This window comes from Gadus morhua, chromosome 14 (genome assembly GCF_902167405.1).
Source record: "Gadus morhua chromosome 14, gadMor3.0, whole genome shotgun sequence".
Taxonomy (NCBI): domain Eukaryota; kingdom Metazoa; phylum Chordata; class Actinopteri; order Gadiformes; family Gadidae; genus Gadus; species Gadus morhua.
The window spans coordinates 6,322,370-6,340,417 of NC_044061.1; the positions used below are offsets into that span (position 1 = coordinate 6,322,370).

The 18,048-nt window shown below is 42.9% G+C and overlaps 1 protein-coding gene across 1 annotated transcript; it reads left to right on the top strand.

Moving 5' to 3' along the window:
* The first annotated feature begins 163 nt into the window (after window positions 1–163).
* fah (fumarylacetoacetate hydrolase (fumarylacetoacetase)) lies at window positions 164–12,532 on the top strand. Its single transcript, XM_030376447.1, has 14 exons — window positions 164–358; window positions 527–637; window positions 883–1,004; window positions 1,107–1,156; window positions 1,683–1,773; window positions 2,220–2,317; window positions 2,449–2,501; window positions 3,144–3,243; window positions 6,849–6,979; window positions 7,479–7,554; window positions 9,242–9,288; window positions 10,026–10,127; window positions 10,525–10,642; window positions 11,946–12,532. Exons 1-14 carry the CDS (start codon window positions 194–196, stop codon window positions 12,020–12,022), a joined length of 1,341 nt encoding a protein of 446 aa, XP_030232307.1. The 5' UTR covers window positions 164–193; the 3' UTR covers window positions 12,023–12,532.
* The last annotated feature ends 5,516 nt before the right edge of the window (window positions 12,533–18,048 follow it).

The window sequence follows — 18,048 nt, forward strand, 5'->3', positions numbered from 1 at the left end:
TATACTGTGTGAGCAGAGTTGGGGGACTGCGTTAGAGACATTATATAGACTTTATTAGATGTCTCCTAACTGGGAATAAAGTAGACCATCTTGCTGAGTCATCCTCAATCCGTTTCGAGTTAGGGGCCCCAGATTTGGGAGGATATAAGAGACGGCGTTTGATTGGCCCACGAGGAGGAGGCGGGACAGTTCAATGGACCTGGCGAACATATGGAAGTGGTTACCGACGCTGTTGCTTGCTCTGGAAAGTCTACCGGAATATAACTGCCATTTGAAAATGTCTTTTATAAAAGTAGTCGAAAAGTCAGATTTCTCCTATTACAATCTTCCCTATGGGATATTCTCCACTGCAGATAACGTAAGTAGGCAGTAGGTTATACATGTGTGAGGATTAAGCTGTGATTGTGTGCACCAGGGAACTACAATGAAAAGTCCTGCAAAGAAAACATTTCATATTGCTCGATCGATATTTATGTATGGCTTGCTATGTTTGAATATGTACGATATGTTTATTTTCTCCACCAAGCCGAGGCATCGCATCGGGGTGGCCATTGGAGATCAGATATTAGACCTGAGTGTGATCAGGTCCCTGTTCACAGGACCTAGTCTTTCCAAACACCAGGAGGTCTTTGATCAGGTAGGCCTACAAACCTTTGCGTTTAATTTGCTGTGCATTGTGTGTTGAGTTAACCTAATCTTTCAGGTTTGGCTATTACCGTATTATGGATTAAGCATGATCTGCTCATTTGCATATCAATTAACTGCAATTATGCGTTACCATGACTGCAGACCATGTGGCATTTGATCTACTAATAAATGGAGAGTCCCAAAGCATAACTATTTTAATATTGACATTGAGTAATTCACTGCATTGCCATGCAGACGACGCTGAATGGCTTCATGGGCCTGGGCTACAATGCGTGGAAGGAGGCCAGGAGGACTCTGCAGGTTCTGCTCTCAGCCAACGAGACCACGCTGAGGGATGACGTCACCATGCGTTCCAGGTTGGGCCAGCGTCCGCTTGGCCTTTTGACCATAAGGACTTGTTTGTCAACAGCTATCCATGCTTTACGTTAACAAACGTTCTTCTTCTTCAATTCCTTCAGAGCGTTTGTGCCACAGAGTTCAGCCCGTATGCATCTTCCTGCAGAGATCGGTGAGATACCTGCGTTTGGCATCACTTCACCACCGTCAATTGGCATTATTCATACAAGACCAGACATGTAGTTGATTAGATGGAGTGTCCACTTAAAAACAGAGTGCTGCATTGTATAACCGGTAACCCATTTGTGCTGTGTTTGATCGCACATGCATCACGCATTACATTTAGGTAATGTAGCAGACGCTTACAAGCAATCATACACGATGGCATACAGTGAACCATACAAGTAGTACAGATACATAAACATATACATATACGCGCACATTGGCGGAGGAGTCAACCATGGCCAGCCAGCAGCCAGCTCATCAGAAGCACTTAGGGTTAGGTGTCTTTCTCAGGGACACAGCGACAATGAGCTAGGAGGAGGCAGGAATCAAACTGGCAACCTTCCGATTGCAGATCAACCCGCTCTTCCTCCTGAGCTTAACCGACAAGACACATCCGAGCCTTTCCACTTCTGCATTTCGCCCAAGCTGTGTTGTCTTTCTATTGGTTAATAATGCCATCTTGTTTGCCCCAGGTGACTACACAGACTTCTACTCTTCCAAGGACCATGCCACCAACGTTGGCATCATGTTCAGAGGGAAGGAGAATGCCCTGATGCCAAACTGGTATGTTTTCCCATCCAACACGTTTACACACAGTTAACAACACAAAGCATCAACCAAGCACCAAAGATTTTGTTGTTGGATCGATAAGAGGGTGCAAAGACGGATCGGTCAAATCGTAAGGTCACACACATAACGTGTTCTTACGTAAAGGCGAGGCTACTGATGTGGACCTTGTTAGATATGAGACTAATTCTGCTTGATGTCTTTCAATACAATATAAAAAAAGAGTGAACTGGTATTAAAAACACAATTATGTCGCCAAAGTAAGGACGAAAGGTACATTAAAAACAAACCCATTGCACACTAAAAACAAAATAATGAAGATACAAAAGAAATGCCAGATAGATGTACCAATAATGATTTATACATTTGATCAGATTGTATAAATAAAGTTCCTGTTGTATTAACACTGTCTGTCTGTGTGGGTGTGTGGGGGGGGGCTGCAGGCTACGTCTTCCTGTTGGTTACCATGGTAGAGCGTCCTCTGTGGTGGTCTCAGAGACCCCCATACGGAGACCCTCTGGGCAGATGAGACCCGACCAAAGTAAGGCTTCACCTCCATGTTAATGAAGTCGTTGATAGCCCCAGCCGGACTTCTGCTTCATACAGATGCTCTGGATTGGTTACACTGGGCCAACACTTGATAACCCTGTTTACCTTCCTGCTCGCTCTCAGGCAAGCCCCCCGTGTTCGGTGCCTCCAAGCAGCTGGACATTGAGCTGGAAATGGTATTGGTTTTTCTCTTTCCTCCAGTGTTGTTATCTCTCCCAACACTGGGTCACCTAAACAAACACATTGGTGCCCGTGTCTAGTGTCTGGAAATATGTATTATATATTTATAATATAATTAATACATTATATTTTTAATGCTACTGATGCTCATAGAGTGTGGCCATGGATAAGCAGCGCTTAGTTGGCCTAGTTTGCAGTCCTGAAAGTTAAGCAAAAGGCATTTAAAGCATTGCTACGCAACACAACATAACAGCCTTAAATGTCTAGCAGTATACTGAGAAACATTGTAATAAAACAAAATATATATCCTGAATATAAAATAACATTATTACATGCTACATAATATAGTATATAATTATTATATAAATATATTAAAACTTGAATTGGAATGGATTGATTTACATCATGTTTTAAGACCTCGTTAACAGCTAATTAAAAACAGTAAACCCTTTCTCAGTATGCCACCATACCACTGTTGGCCTCTAGATGGCGTCAGACTCTAAAGCATGTCATAAGTACGTCGTCCTTAAAACGTAGCACAAACTACGATGTACACGACAACACACTTGTAAACGGCAGCCATCTTCATACTCCTGCCACTGCTTTAGTTAAATGGTCGTCCTCTCATTCATTCCCAGGCGTTCTTCGTCGGCAAGGGGAACCCTCTGGGCGAGCCCATTCCCATTGAGAAGGCCCATGAGCACATCTTTGGAATGGTGCTCATGAATGACTGGAGTGGTAAGACACACACACACACACACACACACACACACACACACACACACACACACATATACACATACACATACACATACACACACACACACACACACAGTGTGTGAGAGAGTTATCATGTATGAGAGTATATGTGTGTGTCTTTGTGTGTGTGTGTCTGTGTGTTTGTGTGTGTGTGTGTGTGTGTGTGTGCTTGATCCACCTGTATGGACTACCCCCTGGCTCTTCCGTGCAGCAGGTGATGTGTGAGACCCCCTTGCAGCCAAATCAATGGGGGCTAATTAGCACAGGACTCTCTCTGGGTGCTCTCATAATGGGACACTACATTATGGATGACCAGTCTAGTCACTTCATGTCTGCCCCCCTTTAGTTGAGACTCCAATGGGTTGCGAAACGCTACTTGGGAATATGTATTATTGATTCCACAGATGAATCATCAGCGGCTCTTTCTTTCTTTCTTTCTTTCTTTCTTTCTTTCTTTCTTTCTTTCTTTCTTTCTTTCTTTCTTTCTTTCTTTCTTTCTTTCTTTCTTTCTTTCTTTCTTTCTTTCTTCTGTCATTCTCTCTCTCTCTCTCTCTCTCTCTCTCTCTCTCTCTCTCTCTCTCTCTCTCTCTCTCTCTCTCTCTCTCTCCCATTCCCTCTCTCTCTCTCTCTCCCATTCCCTCTCTCTCTCTCTCTCCCATTCCCTCTCTCTCTCTCTCTCTCTCTCTCTCTCTCTCTCTCTCTCTCTCTCTCTCTCTCTCTCTCTCTCTCTCTCTCTCTCTCTCTCTCTCTCTCTCTCTCTCTCTCTCCCATTCCCTCTCTCTCTCATGCTCAGTATTTTGCCTATGGCTTCCTCCAGCCCTTTATTAAGGGCTGGGCAGTAGTCATAATGGATAGGTTTTTTAACTACCATCCGAAAGGAATTGAGCTTGACCCCAATGTCCTCAGCCTCACCTGCTTCCACCACCAATTACAGAAGGGTTAGGACCCCCCTCTCCTATATGCAGGTGAATTTAAATCCCTCTGTGCCAGGTGTGTTCGGCTAGGGTGCTTCTGCTGACAGCTGAATCCCATCATCTCATCTCTCTGTCACACCAGGCTTACCGTAGCTTCCCTACCATACCATATGCCATACCTAGAGACACACACAAACACACGCATATGAACACACACACACACACACACACAAACGTACACACGTACACACACACACACACGTACACACGTACACACGTACACACACACACACACACACACACATCTACACAAATACAAATATACACATGTACACAAACACACATACAGGCATTCACACACATTGTAGCGCAACCAACTCAGTTCAACCTAACAGCTGATACCAAAACCAATATCAAAAATATTCAAAATCAACTTGATTGCCTCAGCTCGTTTCATCAGATCCAAGCCTGTCGGCTGCATTCACGTGACCGCGAGAACAACACTGGTCTCCAGGTGTAGCGTCGACAACAGTGAAACAAAATGGATGTGCGCGTCGTCGGTGCACCCCCTCCTCGGTCGATATCTCGCCTCAAACACAGCTCCCTCTCCAGCCCACCTCTCCCTATAGCTCGGCTACGCATTCAGAAACATCCCATAATCCGGTTAACCGGCCGCGCTTGTCAAGCCATGCCAGGACTTGACATTCTGTGTGTTTGAAGTGGATGATTAAGAAGGGCAGGCAGTCACTAAGAACGCCTTTTAATTTCGCCCACAACAAATAGCCCTTTTATTTTCTCTTTGCTCTCCCCTGAGCCGGAGCCAGCAGGGTGGGTTTCTGTGGAGCGTGGGGACGGACGTAGTTTATGGGCTGGGAGGAATGTAGAGGAAGCAGAACAGCCTCCAACACAACTAGAGTGCCCACGTTTAACGATTGAGTGCAAGGACAATGCATAACAAACATATAACCCCCCCCGTCACCCCCCAAAAGTGTGTGTGTTTAGATTAGATTAGATTAGATTCAACTTTATTGTCATTGCACAAGTAAGGACAACCAGTACAACGAAATGCAGTTTAGCATCTAGCCAGTAGTGCAATCAATAAAACGTTTTTTTTAAAGCAGCGCTATAAGAATAATAATAATAATAATACATAAGACACAGATAGCAGATAGCAGCTGGTCAATAAAGTTAAAAATATCCAGTCAGTTTATAAGGTGCATATAGCTTTGAGGGTCCATAGAATGCACTATGAATATAAAGTGCAAGTAATACCTTAAATGGTTAATACAGTTGATCCACATTAATTTTAAAGTGCATATAGTTCTGAAGGGTCCATAGAATGCAGTATGAATATAAAGTGCATATTGAAGTGCATAAGTAAAGTGCATAGGTGGTTTGAGGTACTGACCATAGTCCATGTTCAAGAAGGGGGGGGGGGGGGCTAGTGTAGGGTCTTTGTGTTGAGCAGTGTTGTAGTGTTGTGGAAAAAGCTGTTTCTGAGCCTGCTGGTGCGACTCCTGAGGCTCCTGTTACGTCTCCCGGACGGGAGGAGAGAGAACAGGGCATGACTGGGGTGTGTGTGGTCCTTGATGATTTTGTTTGCACGTTGCAGACGCCGTGAATGATGAAGATCAGCGAGGGCAGGGAGTGATGTGCCAATTATTTTCTGAGCAGTTTTAACGACTCTGTGTGTGTCTGTCTGTCTGTCTGTCTATCAATTTAGTAATTGATTGACACAAAACATTGTTTCTATGCGATACAATGTCTGTATGCTCTGGAAATCGAAGGTGAATGAATGTAAATCCCAATAGGTAAAAGGCATTTTCAGCTTTCACTGCTTTTCCCCTGCCATTATTCCCTATTATTATTCGGCTACGTAAAGGGCTGCTGTACGATCACTCTGATGACTCCTCTCTTCTAACGGTCGTTTGAGTGAAACGCTTGGCCAATGAGCCGTCTCTGCGTATTAAGGTTTCTGGGAAAAAGATTATTGGATAATGTAGTTGCTGTTTGATTTCAATTTACAAAGGCGATTCCCTCCCCTAACTTCCCCCACTAATGATCCAGTCCAGGTTGCAGGAGTCTCCTTATGTTATCACCTGTCTTTAAGGACTTTTGAAACGATGCATTTTGCTTAGATTTTGCAGTTGCTTTACATATCGCATCTATCACATTTTGATACCTCAGAATAGTTTAGTATATCTCAGCCTATTTGCTTTCCCTGACATTTTCCCTGTCTAAAATCAACGTGCCATATTGGTGACTCCCATATACGTTATTAGGAGAATATCATCCTCCCAATAATAAATCACAGGGAAGATTTATACATTAATACATCCAGGCTATCTACAAACTCGTTATTTTTTCAGCCCTGAACTTGGCTCCAGCCTGGAGCACTCCATCTTCATAGTAACAGATATACGGCGCATAAAACCGAGAGGTTTGAGTGGAGAAACCCTGAAAAAAAGACTCAATAATTCAATAACCCTGCCACCAATGTAATTATATTTGAAAGCACCAGCGGCCCCCCATTACCGATTTGATATTCCATAAACCAGGGCTTTAATATATTCATAGCGTCCTGTCTTGTATTCGATCCCATGATCACATCTGACGCACCCCTCTGTGGGTCGTATGGTATACAGTCTTCTGTTTGTTTGTTTCTCACAGCTCGGGACATCCAGGCGTGGGAGTACGTCCCCCTGGGGCCCTTCCTGGGGAAGAACTTCGGGACCACCATCTCCCCCTGGGTGGTCCCCATGGAGGCCCTCCTCCCCTTTATCGAGCCCAACGCCGTTCAGGTGACCCATAACGCATATACGATGCTGTCCACCTGAACCGACCCTCATAGGGGAGCCAGGGGGACACTACATATGACGCAAATGACTTTGAACGTAGCAGGTGTTGTTGGGATGCACAGCAGGCCAGGACCCACCAAATGTTCTGGGTTCCAACCCCAGTGTCGGAAGTACATGCTCCTCTAAATAAATGAATTGCTCTGGATAAAAGCATCTGCTAAATAACTTAATAGTACACAGGCGAGATGCTTCTGTACCGTAGACAATAGACACCCATGATTAATTTCAATTGACAGTAATGCCAGAGTCAACAACATGGTCCTTAACAAAAATCGAAATAACACGTTGACAATCGTGCTGATTGAAAATTGCAGTCTTAATAGCTGATAATTGTACCAGTTTAACCATGTAGTATCAAGAGTAATATCAGTATTTTAAATATAGTTTATTGTTGTTGGCTGGAATGGATTCTTTGTATTGATATTGCTTTTCTTTATCCCAGGACCCAGAACCCCTCCCCTACCTGCGTCATACCGATTACTACGCCTTCAACATTAACCTGTTTGTCTCACTCAAAGGTGAGAGCACACACACACATACACACATACACACATACATGAACACGTGCACACATGCACGCATGCACACACGCACACACACACACACACTCACTCACACACTCACTCACTCACTCACTCACTCACTCACTCACTCACTCACTCACTCACTCACTCACTCCCTCCCTCCCTCCCTCCCTCCCTCCCTCCCTCCCTCCCTCCCTCCCTCACTCACTCACTGGGGCCAACCCACCAAATGGGCTCCTGTTGGTGGTTTACCTGTTAAAATTAACCCAACATTAGTAATAAAATCCCCAAAACAGCGTCATCTCTGGGGTAACACAGGTTCAGCTCTAGTTGGTGATGTCACCGACCCTGCGGAGAGAATAATTACTCTCTACTCATTTACTGATTTCTGCCAATCAGTAACGGCAGCAGCAATGAGCGTTGGTGTTTGGGGTGAGCCTGCAGTTTGATGTTAGGGATCTTCTGTTCAAACGCTAGTTCTCACACTCAGCTATTCAACAACTCTGGGTCAGAATGACACTGGCGGAAAATACCCTGAGGGCGTCCAGGATAATGTTTAATGGCTCTCTATCCCTCTCTCTCATCTCCAACGCCCTCACCCTCTCTCACTCTAAAAGTGCGTTGACACCAGAAGCAGAAGAGAATATTCTACCCACGTTACTCGTGCAAGGTTGCGCGCGTGAACCGCAAACTTTGAGTCCGCATCAGGCAAAATTTTGCGAGAAAGTATATGGAGTTAGAATCATGCCAAAACCCCGCACACACGCAAAAAGTGTTTTGCTCGCGCATAACGATTCACAGGCACACAAAGCGTGTTTTACTCACGCACAATGATTCACACACACGCTCAGTTGTGTAGTGTGAATCACAGGATATTTGTTTGTCACGTGACTTTTGGCACTAATTTTCCGCCTTGCTGATCCGTGCGCAAATGCATTCCGATCCACGCGCAGCTTTCGTGTTCCGTACTTGTAGAATTGTTTTGTGTACTTGAAGGATTTTTTTTTTTGTACTTTGTGTAAAACATACTGTATTTGTTTCTGAAGCAAAATGCATTAGTTTGTGAATGATGTTTTGTATTTGCAAACCACACTGAGCGTGTGTGTGAATCATTGTGCGTGAGTAAAACAAGTTTTGTGTGCGTGTGAATTGTTATGCGCGAGCAAAACACGTTTTGCGTGTGTGCGGGGTTTTGGCATGATTCTAACTCCATAAAAGTATCAAATATTTAAACTCCAACCAATGAAGAATTTGCATCGTTTGCATGAGTAGAATGAAGTGAAATCCGCGTCAACCAGGTCGTTAGCGTCACACCTTTCAAACCAACCACGCTGCCTGCTTGGCGGGTGCAGATTTTGCATCTATTCGTGTCTTTGCATTGACTTTGTATGTATTCACCTTTTGGTCTGAAAGCCCGGTAACAGTCATTAACCCTCTCTCTTTCTCCCTCTCCAACACTTACCCTCTCTGTATATGTACCACTGTCACGTTCTCTCTCCTCTTCCCTATTCATTTTTTTGATGTGCTTAACAACTCTTTAGGTATGCACTTACACATTACGCTCACATTATGATTCATACATCATAACAAAGTCATGGTTTTATTCATCAAGGTGAAGATCACACCACAGCCTAGACGGTGTCCTTCTCATCCCCCACTTGTGTTTCCCCTTTTCCTTAAGGTGAGGACATGACAGAGGAAGATACCATATGCAAGTCCAACTTCAAGGTAAGAGCATTACAACGGGGGTCAACAACAACCTGTGTTATCTCGGCTCCTTTGAAGGAGGAGGATAAAACAGACCCCTTTAAAAAATGATAGATTGGTGTAGGATGGGTGTGCGGGAGACTCGTTGTGTGTGTTAAGCTCACAAAGACGGAGATCTGTCTCAGAGACTTCACGGACCCCTAAGGGGTCTGTGAGTTATTTTAGTTACTGTTTGTGTGTGTGTGTGTGTGTGTGTGTGTGTGTGTGTGTGTGTGTGTGTGTGTGTGTGTGTGTGTGTGTGTGTGTGTGTGTGTGGTAAGGTGTTCTCTCATAAAATGATGGCTATCTTGAAATAATTGGCTGAAGTGAGCCGAATAGGTTTTCATTGCCCTTCATTATTATTTCAAATATTTTTCAGTTAAATTGCTGTAAAATGTTTTTTGATCCAACAGTAGCCGGGGGCTGTTGAGTCAACATGGGATTCACGTTTAACAAAAAAGAAAGCAAACCAAATATTAATCTTACCAAAAGCGTAGACTGCTCCTTTTTGTTCGTCAAGAATATCAACTATCAAGTTCAAACACTGATAAAGAGTACGCCCCAAAAGGTCTATCATAAATCCTTTAAAGCACAAATATGACCCTCTCTCTCTCTTTATGTCTCTCTCTCTCTTCCTCTCTCTATTTTCCTCTCTCTCTCCCTCTACCTCTCTCTCGCCCTCTCTCTCTCTGCCTCCATCTGTCTCCCCCTCTCTGCAGTATATGTATTGGACCATGAAGCAGCAGCTGGCTCATCACAGCGTCGGCGGTTGCAACATGCGACCAGGAGACCTGCTGGCGTCTGGGACCATCAGCGGACCTGTGAGTCTGAACCCTGGCGTCTGAGAACAAGCAGGGTGGACCTGGGTGTCTGGGGGTGGACCTGGGTGTATGGGAGGTGAACCTAGGTGTGTGTGTGTGTGTGTGGGGATTAGACATTAATTTAGAATTGTCCGTAAATTGTTGTCTTCATTGCAAAAATAACCCCCAAAGTTGAAATAATAAAACCAAAGTGTCTCTGCTTTCAGGAGCTGTGCTAAACCTACCTTTATTATGTTCCTCACACCGTAATGGAAGGAAGGACCTTGGCTTATTACTTCATATTCACACCCGACTGAGCCTTGAGACGCTAAAGCTTGAGCAGCCCTCCTCAGTACCGGAGGGGCCTCTTGTCAAGCTGTGGTGGCTGAGTATGTGTCCCTCCCCCTCCCCCATATAGGACCCGGAGTCGTTCGGTTCGATGCTGGAGCTGTCCTGGAGGGGGTCCAAGAACCTGGAGCTCAGCGGGGGACACACCAGAACCTTCCTCCAGGACGGAGACCAGGTCAAGATCACAGGTAGGAGTCAGACTGCGAGATAGGCTGGTGGGTCTTCCACTTCCACCCAGTGGAAAGGTGGTGGGTTTGATTCCCGATGCCTGCCTTCATGTCTACCTGTAGGCATCCTTCGAGCCAAGATAACTAAGCCTTCCCTGCTCCCTGGATGAATTAATCTAAATGATAATAATACTACAAATAATAAGAACACTGATATGATCAGTGGTCGTACTCCAGACATTTCTTAAGAAATACAGTTGACTGTGGCTCGACATTAAATCACGCAAACTTCTTAAACATGAGATCTGACAGGCCCACTACCAGATAGGCTTCGTTTATAACCAGCATATTCAAAATTACAACCAAGCTTGTGGAATCAACCAGCAAACCCACATCAGATCGAGAACTGGCCACAGCCTGCTGATAACTTTACACCCTCCCTCCCGGCCTATAGCGTGTTAGCACCCTCCTGGTTTTAATTTGCTACATAACATTGGTATCTTGGCGCTATGCTGCTAATAATCTATCACGCTTGTTGAAGTTTGACTCTTTGTTGTACATCTGTTTCTCTCAACTTGCTTTTTTAACCTTTCGTGTGTGTCCAGAATTTTACTCAAAATATAATTTTGGTGGCAAGGGATAGGCCCAGAGAGCCTTCAACTCTGCAGATGGAAACCATTAGTCAAAGCTCTGCTGCAATACAGCCTCTCTCTCTCTCCCAGACCCTCTCTCTCCCTTTACCTCTTTCCATCTCTCTCCTCTTCTCTACCCCCCCCCCCCCTACTTTCTCTCTTTCATTCCCTCCTTCTCTCCCACAAAAACCCACAGTGAGTCTAAGGCCCAATCCCATTTCTACCCCTTACCCCTTCCCCTTACCCCTTCCCCTTGTTTTGAAGGGGTAAGGTTGCCCCTTATGCCTTCCCCTTACCCCTTACCCCTTCAAAACAAGGGGGAGGGGGAAGGGGTAAGGGGTAGAAATGGGATTGGGCCTAAAACCAGAAACAGGGGAAACCCATCCCCATGCAATCTGTATACCTGTGGAGTTCCCAGCCAAACTGGGCTCACTCTCCATTTGCTTTCCCTGCCTCCTTAATACCTTTGCTGCAGGGGAAAATGGCCCAATCACACTTTTTGGCTACTTTTGGTATTACTATTACATTCTCATTATTTTTGTCATATTTCTTTGCCTATTCATTGAGTCCTCAATGGTTCATACTGTGCTATCCCAAACTAAAGATTGAGGTGGTGGTTGACAGCACTGTTGATTTCCCATGCTGGTTGTTGTGCGATTAAGGGAAATCCCCATGTCCTGCTCTCTGTCAAGGTTACTGCCAGGGAGACGGATACCGGGTGGGCTTTGGGACTTGCGTCGGCACCATTCAGCCGGCGCTGCGACCATGAAACCACCGTGCGGTCCCCAGAGACGCCCAGCTGTCCACCGTCTGTCCGTCCATCACAAGCAAATCAATCATCTCACCACTATTGGCATGGTGCTCCGGCTAACCTGATTTCGTTCTCCCTCTATTGTTCCTACTACACAATGGACGACAAGGGTCATTATCTAGTAGGTTTTCAACCAATCGGAAACGGCAATTGCACAACGTGTAGTTGGTGCATAAGTATATGAAGTTTGATGATTCTTCAATGAGTCCCTAAAGGGTTCGAGATCGTTTTTTGCCCTGTGGAGACTCAGCCCTTAAATCATTTGTGACCGTCTCATCAATTAAACTCAGGAGCCCCTTTTGGCCCCTTTAAAAGTGCCTTTATTCAAAAGGTTGTTACTGAAATAAAATGTAAAAAAAGAAATTACTGAAACTTTTTAACTTTCAAAAATGGTGCATTTTCTCGAAGGTGAAGTTGATGTAACTTGAAACTGTTTCTTGGCTCGTTAAATAAAATACAATCTTGTATTTGTAACTGTTGTATTGAAGTCTTCTGTCATTCTGCTGAGTTAACTTTAATTCCCTTCGACTGTTTGATTCTTAATGTCATTGATCCTCAGTGGGTTGGAGAGTCAATGGTAAGTGAAAGCCCTACACCAGACTGCATTGTAATAATTGCAACATTGTTATGATCATGAAATGAATACCAGCTGTCAGATTTAACGGCCCATGTTGAAAAATAGACCGCAAGTTGTCACATCACTCAAATACACGTTGATAATTAGAGAGGGATTATAAAAAACGTTTTTTATTGCTTGAAATCATCAGCCCCAGATGTTGGAGAGGGACTGTACAACCTCAAAAAGCAATATGTAGCCCTCTCTTCCATATGATTCTCTCTGTCTTCATTAAGACAATTTCCTGCTTTGCTCTTAGAAGTAGTGCTAAAAGCAATCCACGTGGAAGTTGACTGGGAAACTTGAGTGCCACATAGTTCAGAGTCAAGCGTGCAAATACATTTTATTGAAGTACAATACAATCATTTAGCAAGCAAATTACACTTATGCAAATTGCAAACACTTTATACACATTTTATACATTTTATACACTTAAATTGCTTCTAGGAAGTTTCTAAGCTAGCTGAAGGCATGCTCGAGTTTGAATCCAAAACCCTTTGGCTGGGAGTCCCACTCACAGCTGTGGACCTGCCACAGCTGGGGACGTGCATGGGGGATCAGACGGGGTGTAATAGACGTTATTCATGTCCGACGGACATCTTACTGCCCTCGATAGCTGGCTGATTGAAGGGCCCTTTATTTTATGTTTCTGGAACATTCCATGGTTGGAGATTGAACCAACATGCTGGGCTGTTGATGCAACCAGATGTGCTGTTTCATCGCCTAATAATTTTGGATTATTTAAGTTACTACCTTACTTTATTACCCTCATCACCTTGAATGTCTTATTCAAGCCAAGCTAGATAAGCCATGGAAGCATAAGTAATTCGATCAGATCCCTGAAACAAGATAGGCTTAGTTTATAACCAGCACATTCAAAATGTAAAAATGTTCACCTTGAATGCCTTATTCCCACCAAGCTAATAAGCCATGGAAACATAAGAAATTCGATCAGATCCCTGAAACAGTATAGAAGATTATGCTGCTGTGAAGGAAGTAAGTTCTGCAGTACACAATATAATATGCATCTATTCATATATATGACATTTATATATGCAGTATGCATAAAAGGAACAGTGTGTGTGCGTGTGTATAGAAGTGTGTGTATGCACTATGTGGCCTGAATTGGCGAGAGACCACTCAAGCAATAATTACTCGCTCGTAGGCCTCGGCTAAACCAACAAGCCTCGTCCCTCTGGAACAGCAAAAAGGATGATTAATAAATAATTCAGAGAACAGAGCAATGCTTATACAGGCTCTCTCTGTAAAGAGGGTACGGGCATCTGGCCTCACACACAAATACAATACAACTGATGTGTGTGTTACTCCAACCAAATGCTAAATGGCTTCAAAATGCCTTTGGTTGCATCTTGCCAATGGCATCAAGTTAGGTAAGCTAACAGGCTTTAACAAAGGAGCCAATGCTACAGGTTCCCTTGCAATGCCATGGCAGAGGTTTTGGAAGGGCACACCCACACACAAACACGCACAAACTTAAACAATTGCTATACGTTTTGCCACTAATACTACCATCCTACTTCTGACTTCTGATTAATCGCCATAAGTAAGAGACATTCTTGTTCAAGGAAGACAGTTCGATAGATAGGATTCCCGGCCAACTGCTAAACCTTTTGCCACTAATATTAACATCCTACTGAAAAGTCAATTTCAGTGGAAATCCTGACTGCACTTTTCCTATTGAAATGGATCCCAAAAAATGTTTTTTAAAAGTGTAACAGAATTATCTCATCAGGCGTATTAATCGCCATAAGTAAGAGACATTCTTGTTCAAGGAAAACAGTTTGATAGATTCCCGGTAAACTGCTAAACCTTTTGCCACTAATATTAACATCCTACTTTTGATAAGTAGGCCATATTTCGGACATCTTGCATAAATCTAAGTTTTTGAATAATTAGTAGCCATTCAAAGTCAATTTCAGTGGAAATCCTGACTTCACTTCTGCTATGAAAATCATGCATCCTGAAAAATGTTTTTAAAAAGTGTAACAGAATTATCTCATCAGGCGTATTAATCACCATGAGTAAGAGACATTCTTGTTCAAGGAAGACAATTCGATAGATAGGATTCCCGGTCAACTGCTAAAACCTTTTGCCACGAATGTTAACATCCTAGTGAAAAGACAATTTCAGTGGAAATCCTGACTGCACTTTTCCTATGAAAATAATGGATCCCAAAAAATGTTTTTTAAAAGTGTAACAGAATTATCTCATCAGGCGTATTAATCGCCATAAGTAAGAGACATTCTTATTCAAGGAAAACAGTTTGATAGATTCCCGGTCAACTGCTAAACCTTTTGCCACTAATATTAACATCCTACTTTTGACAAGTAGGTCATATTTCGGACATCTTGCATAAATCTAAGTTTTTGGATAATTAGTAGCCATTCAAAGTCAATTTCAGTGGAAATCCTGACTTCACTTCTGCTATGAAAATCATGGATCCCAAAAAAACGTTTTTTTAAATGTAACAGAATTACCTCATCAGGCGTATTAATCACCATTAAGAGACATTCTTGTTCAAGGAAGACAGTTCGACAGATTCCCGGTCAACTGCTAAACCTTTTGCCACTAATATTAACATCCTACTGAAAAGTCAAATTCAGTGGAAATCCTGACTGCACTTTTCCTATGAAAATCATGCATCCTGAAAAATGTTTTTTAAAAGTGTAACAGAATTATCTCATCAGGCGTATTAATCGCCATAAGTAAGAGACATTCTTGTTCAAGGAAGACAATTCGATAGATAGGATTCCCGGTCAACTGCTAAAACCTTTTGCTACGAATGTTAACATCCTAGTGAAAAGACAATTTCAGTGGAAATCCTGACTGCACTTTTCCTATGAAAATAATGGATCCCAAAAAATGTTTTTTAAAAGTGTAACAGAATTATCTCATCAGGCGTATTAATCGCCATAAGTAAGAGACATTCTTGTTCAAGGAAGACAATTCGATAGATAGGATTCCCGGTCAACTGCTAAAACCTTTTGCCACTAATATTAACATCCTACTTCTGACAAGTATTGCCATATTTCGGACATCTTGCATGAATCAAAGTTGTTGGATAATTAGTAGACATTCAAAGTCAATTTCAGTGGAAATCCTGACTTCACTTCTGCTATGAAAATCATGAATCCCAAAAAAACATTATTTTTCTAAATGTAACAGAATTATCTCATCAGGCGTATTAATCACCATAAGTAAGGGACATATTCTTGTTCAAGGAAGACAGTTCCATCGATAGGATCCAGGTCAACTGCTAAACCTTTTGCCACTAATATTAACATATTTTTGACAAGTAGGCGATATTTCAGACATCTCCCATAAATCTAAGTTTTGGGATAATCTGTAGCCATTTGAAGTCAATTTCTGTGGAAATCCTGACTGCACTTCTATGAATATCATGGATCCCATTTTTTTTTCTTTTTTTAAGTGTAACAGAATTACCTCATCAGGCAGATTAATCGCCATAAGTAAGAGACATTCTTGTTCAAGGAAGACAGTTCGATAGATAGGATTCCCGGCCAACTGCTAAACCTTTTGCCACTAATATTAACATCCTACTGAAAAGTCAATTTCAGTGGAAATCCTGACTGCACTTTTCCTATTGAAATGGATCCCAAAAAATGTTTTTTAAAAGTGTAACAGAATTATCTCATCAGGCGTATTAATCGCCATAAGTAAGAGACATTCTTGTTCAAGGAAAACAGTTTGATAGATTCCCGGTCAACTGCTAAACCTTTTGCCACTAATATTAACATCCTACTTTTGACAAGTAGGCCATATTTCGGACATCTTGCATAAATCTAAGTTTTTGGATAATTAGTAGCCATTCAAAGTAAATTTCAGTGGAAATCCTGACTTCAATTCTGCTATGAAAATCATGGATCCCAAAAAAACGTTTTTTTAAATGTAACAGAATTTCCTCATCAGGCGTATTAATCACCATTAAGAGACATTCTTGTTCAAGGAAGACAGTTCGATAGATAGTATCCAAGTCAACTGCTAAACCTTTTGCCACTAATATTAACATCCTACTTCTGACAAGTATTGCCATATTTCGGACATCTTGCATGAATCAAAGTTGTTGGATAATTAGTAGACATTCAAAGTCAATTTCAGTGGAAATCCTGACTGCACTTCTGCTGTGAAAATCATGGATCCCAAAAAAACATTATTTTGCTAAATGTAACAGAATTATCTCATCAGGCGTATTAATCACCATAAGTAAGGGACATATTCTTGCTCAAGGAAGACAGTTCCATAGATAGGATCCAGGTCAACTGCTAAACCTTTTGCCACTAATATTAACATACTTTTGACAAGTAGGCGATATTTGGGATAATCTGTAGCCATTTAAAGTCAATTTCTGTTTAAATCCTGACTGCACTTCTATGAATATCATGGATCCCATTTTTTTTTTTTTTTTAAGTGTAATAGAATTACTTCATCAGGCGTATTAATCACCATAAGTAAGAGACATTCTTGTTCAAGGAAGACAGTTCAATGGATAGGATCCAGGTCAACTGCTAAACCTTTTGCCACTAATATTAACATCCTACTTCTGACAAGTATTGCCATATTTCGGACATCTTGCTTGAATCAAAGTTGTTGGATAATTAGTAGCCATCCAAAGTCAATTTCAGTGGAAATGCTGACTGCACTTCTGCTATGAAAATCATGGATCCCTGAAAAGGTTCCGTAGATAGGCATTCCAGGTCATAAATGTCCGGTTGAGGGCATTGCGACGTCAGTCTGCCCCCTGCAGCCAGGGATGGAGCAGCAGGCTCTGCAGGGGAGGTCGGCCCAGAGCTCGCTTGGTAAGGCACCTCTTCAGAAAATCCTTGCAGTCTGGAGAGGATACGAGCCGCGTTACAATATGAACACCTGGCTGTGGGTCAGGATGCATGGCTTTATGTTGTTCATGTGTGTGTGTGCTTTGTAAGGATGCTCGCTCCAATGCGAGATCATGCTTTTGGTTGTGTGTGTGTGTGTGTGTGTGTGTGTGTGTGTGTGTGTGTGTGTGTGTGTGTGTGTGTGTGTGTGCGTGTGTGCGTGTGTGTGTGTGTGTATGTGTGTGTGCACGCGTCTACGTGTGCGTGCTTGTGTATGAATGTGTGTCTCACTTGTTGATATGTCACTCTTGATGCGTGGAAGCTTTTTAAAGATGACTTCAGCGCTGGTCTGGAAAGGGACGTTGCCCGTGAGCATTTCATAGAGCAGCACTCCCAACTGCCACACCGTCATCGGGTCGGCTCTGTAGACCCCCTTGGAGTAGACCTCTGGGGGGATGTACAAGTCGGTGCCTGGAACACAACAGGGTATAGCGTCAACACCCAGCTCCCAGGGC

Coding starts and splice junctions, on each gene's coding strand:
- fah (XM_030376447.1), top strand. CDS start 194: ATGGACCTGGCGAACATATGGAAGTGGTTACCGACGCTGTTGCTTGCT. Junction 9,289..10,025: donor TATGCAAGTCCAACTTCAAG/GTAAGAGCATTA, acceptor CCCTCTCTGCAG/TATATGTATTGGACCATGAA. Junction 10,643..11,945: donor AGACCAGGTCAAGATCACAG/GTAGGAGTCAGA, acceptor CTCTCTGTCAAG/GTTACTGCCAGGGAGACGGA.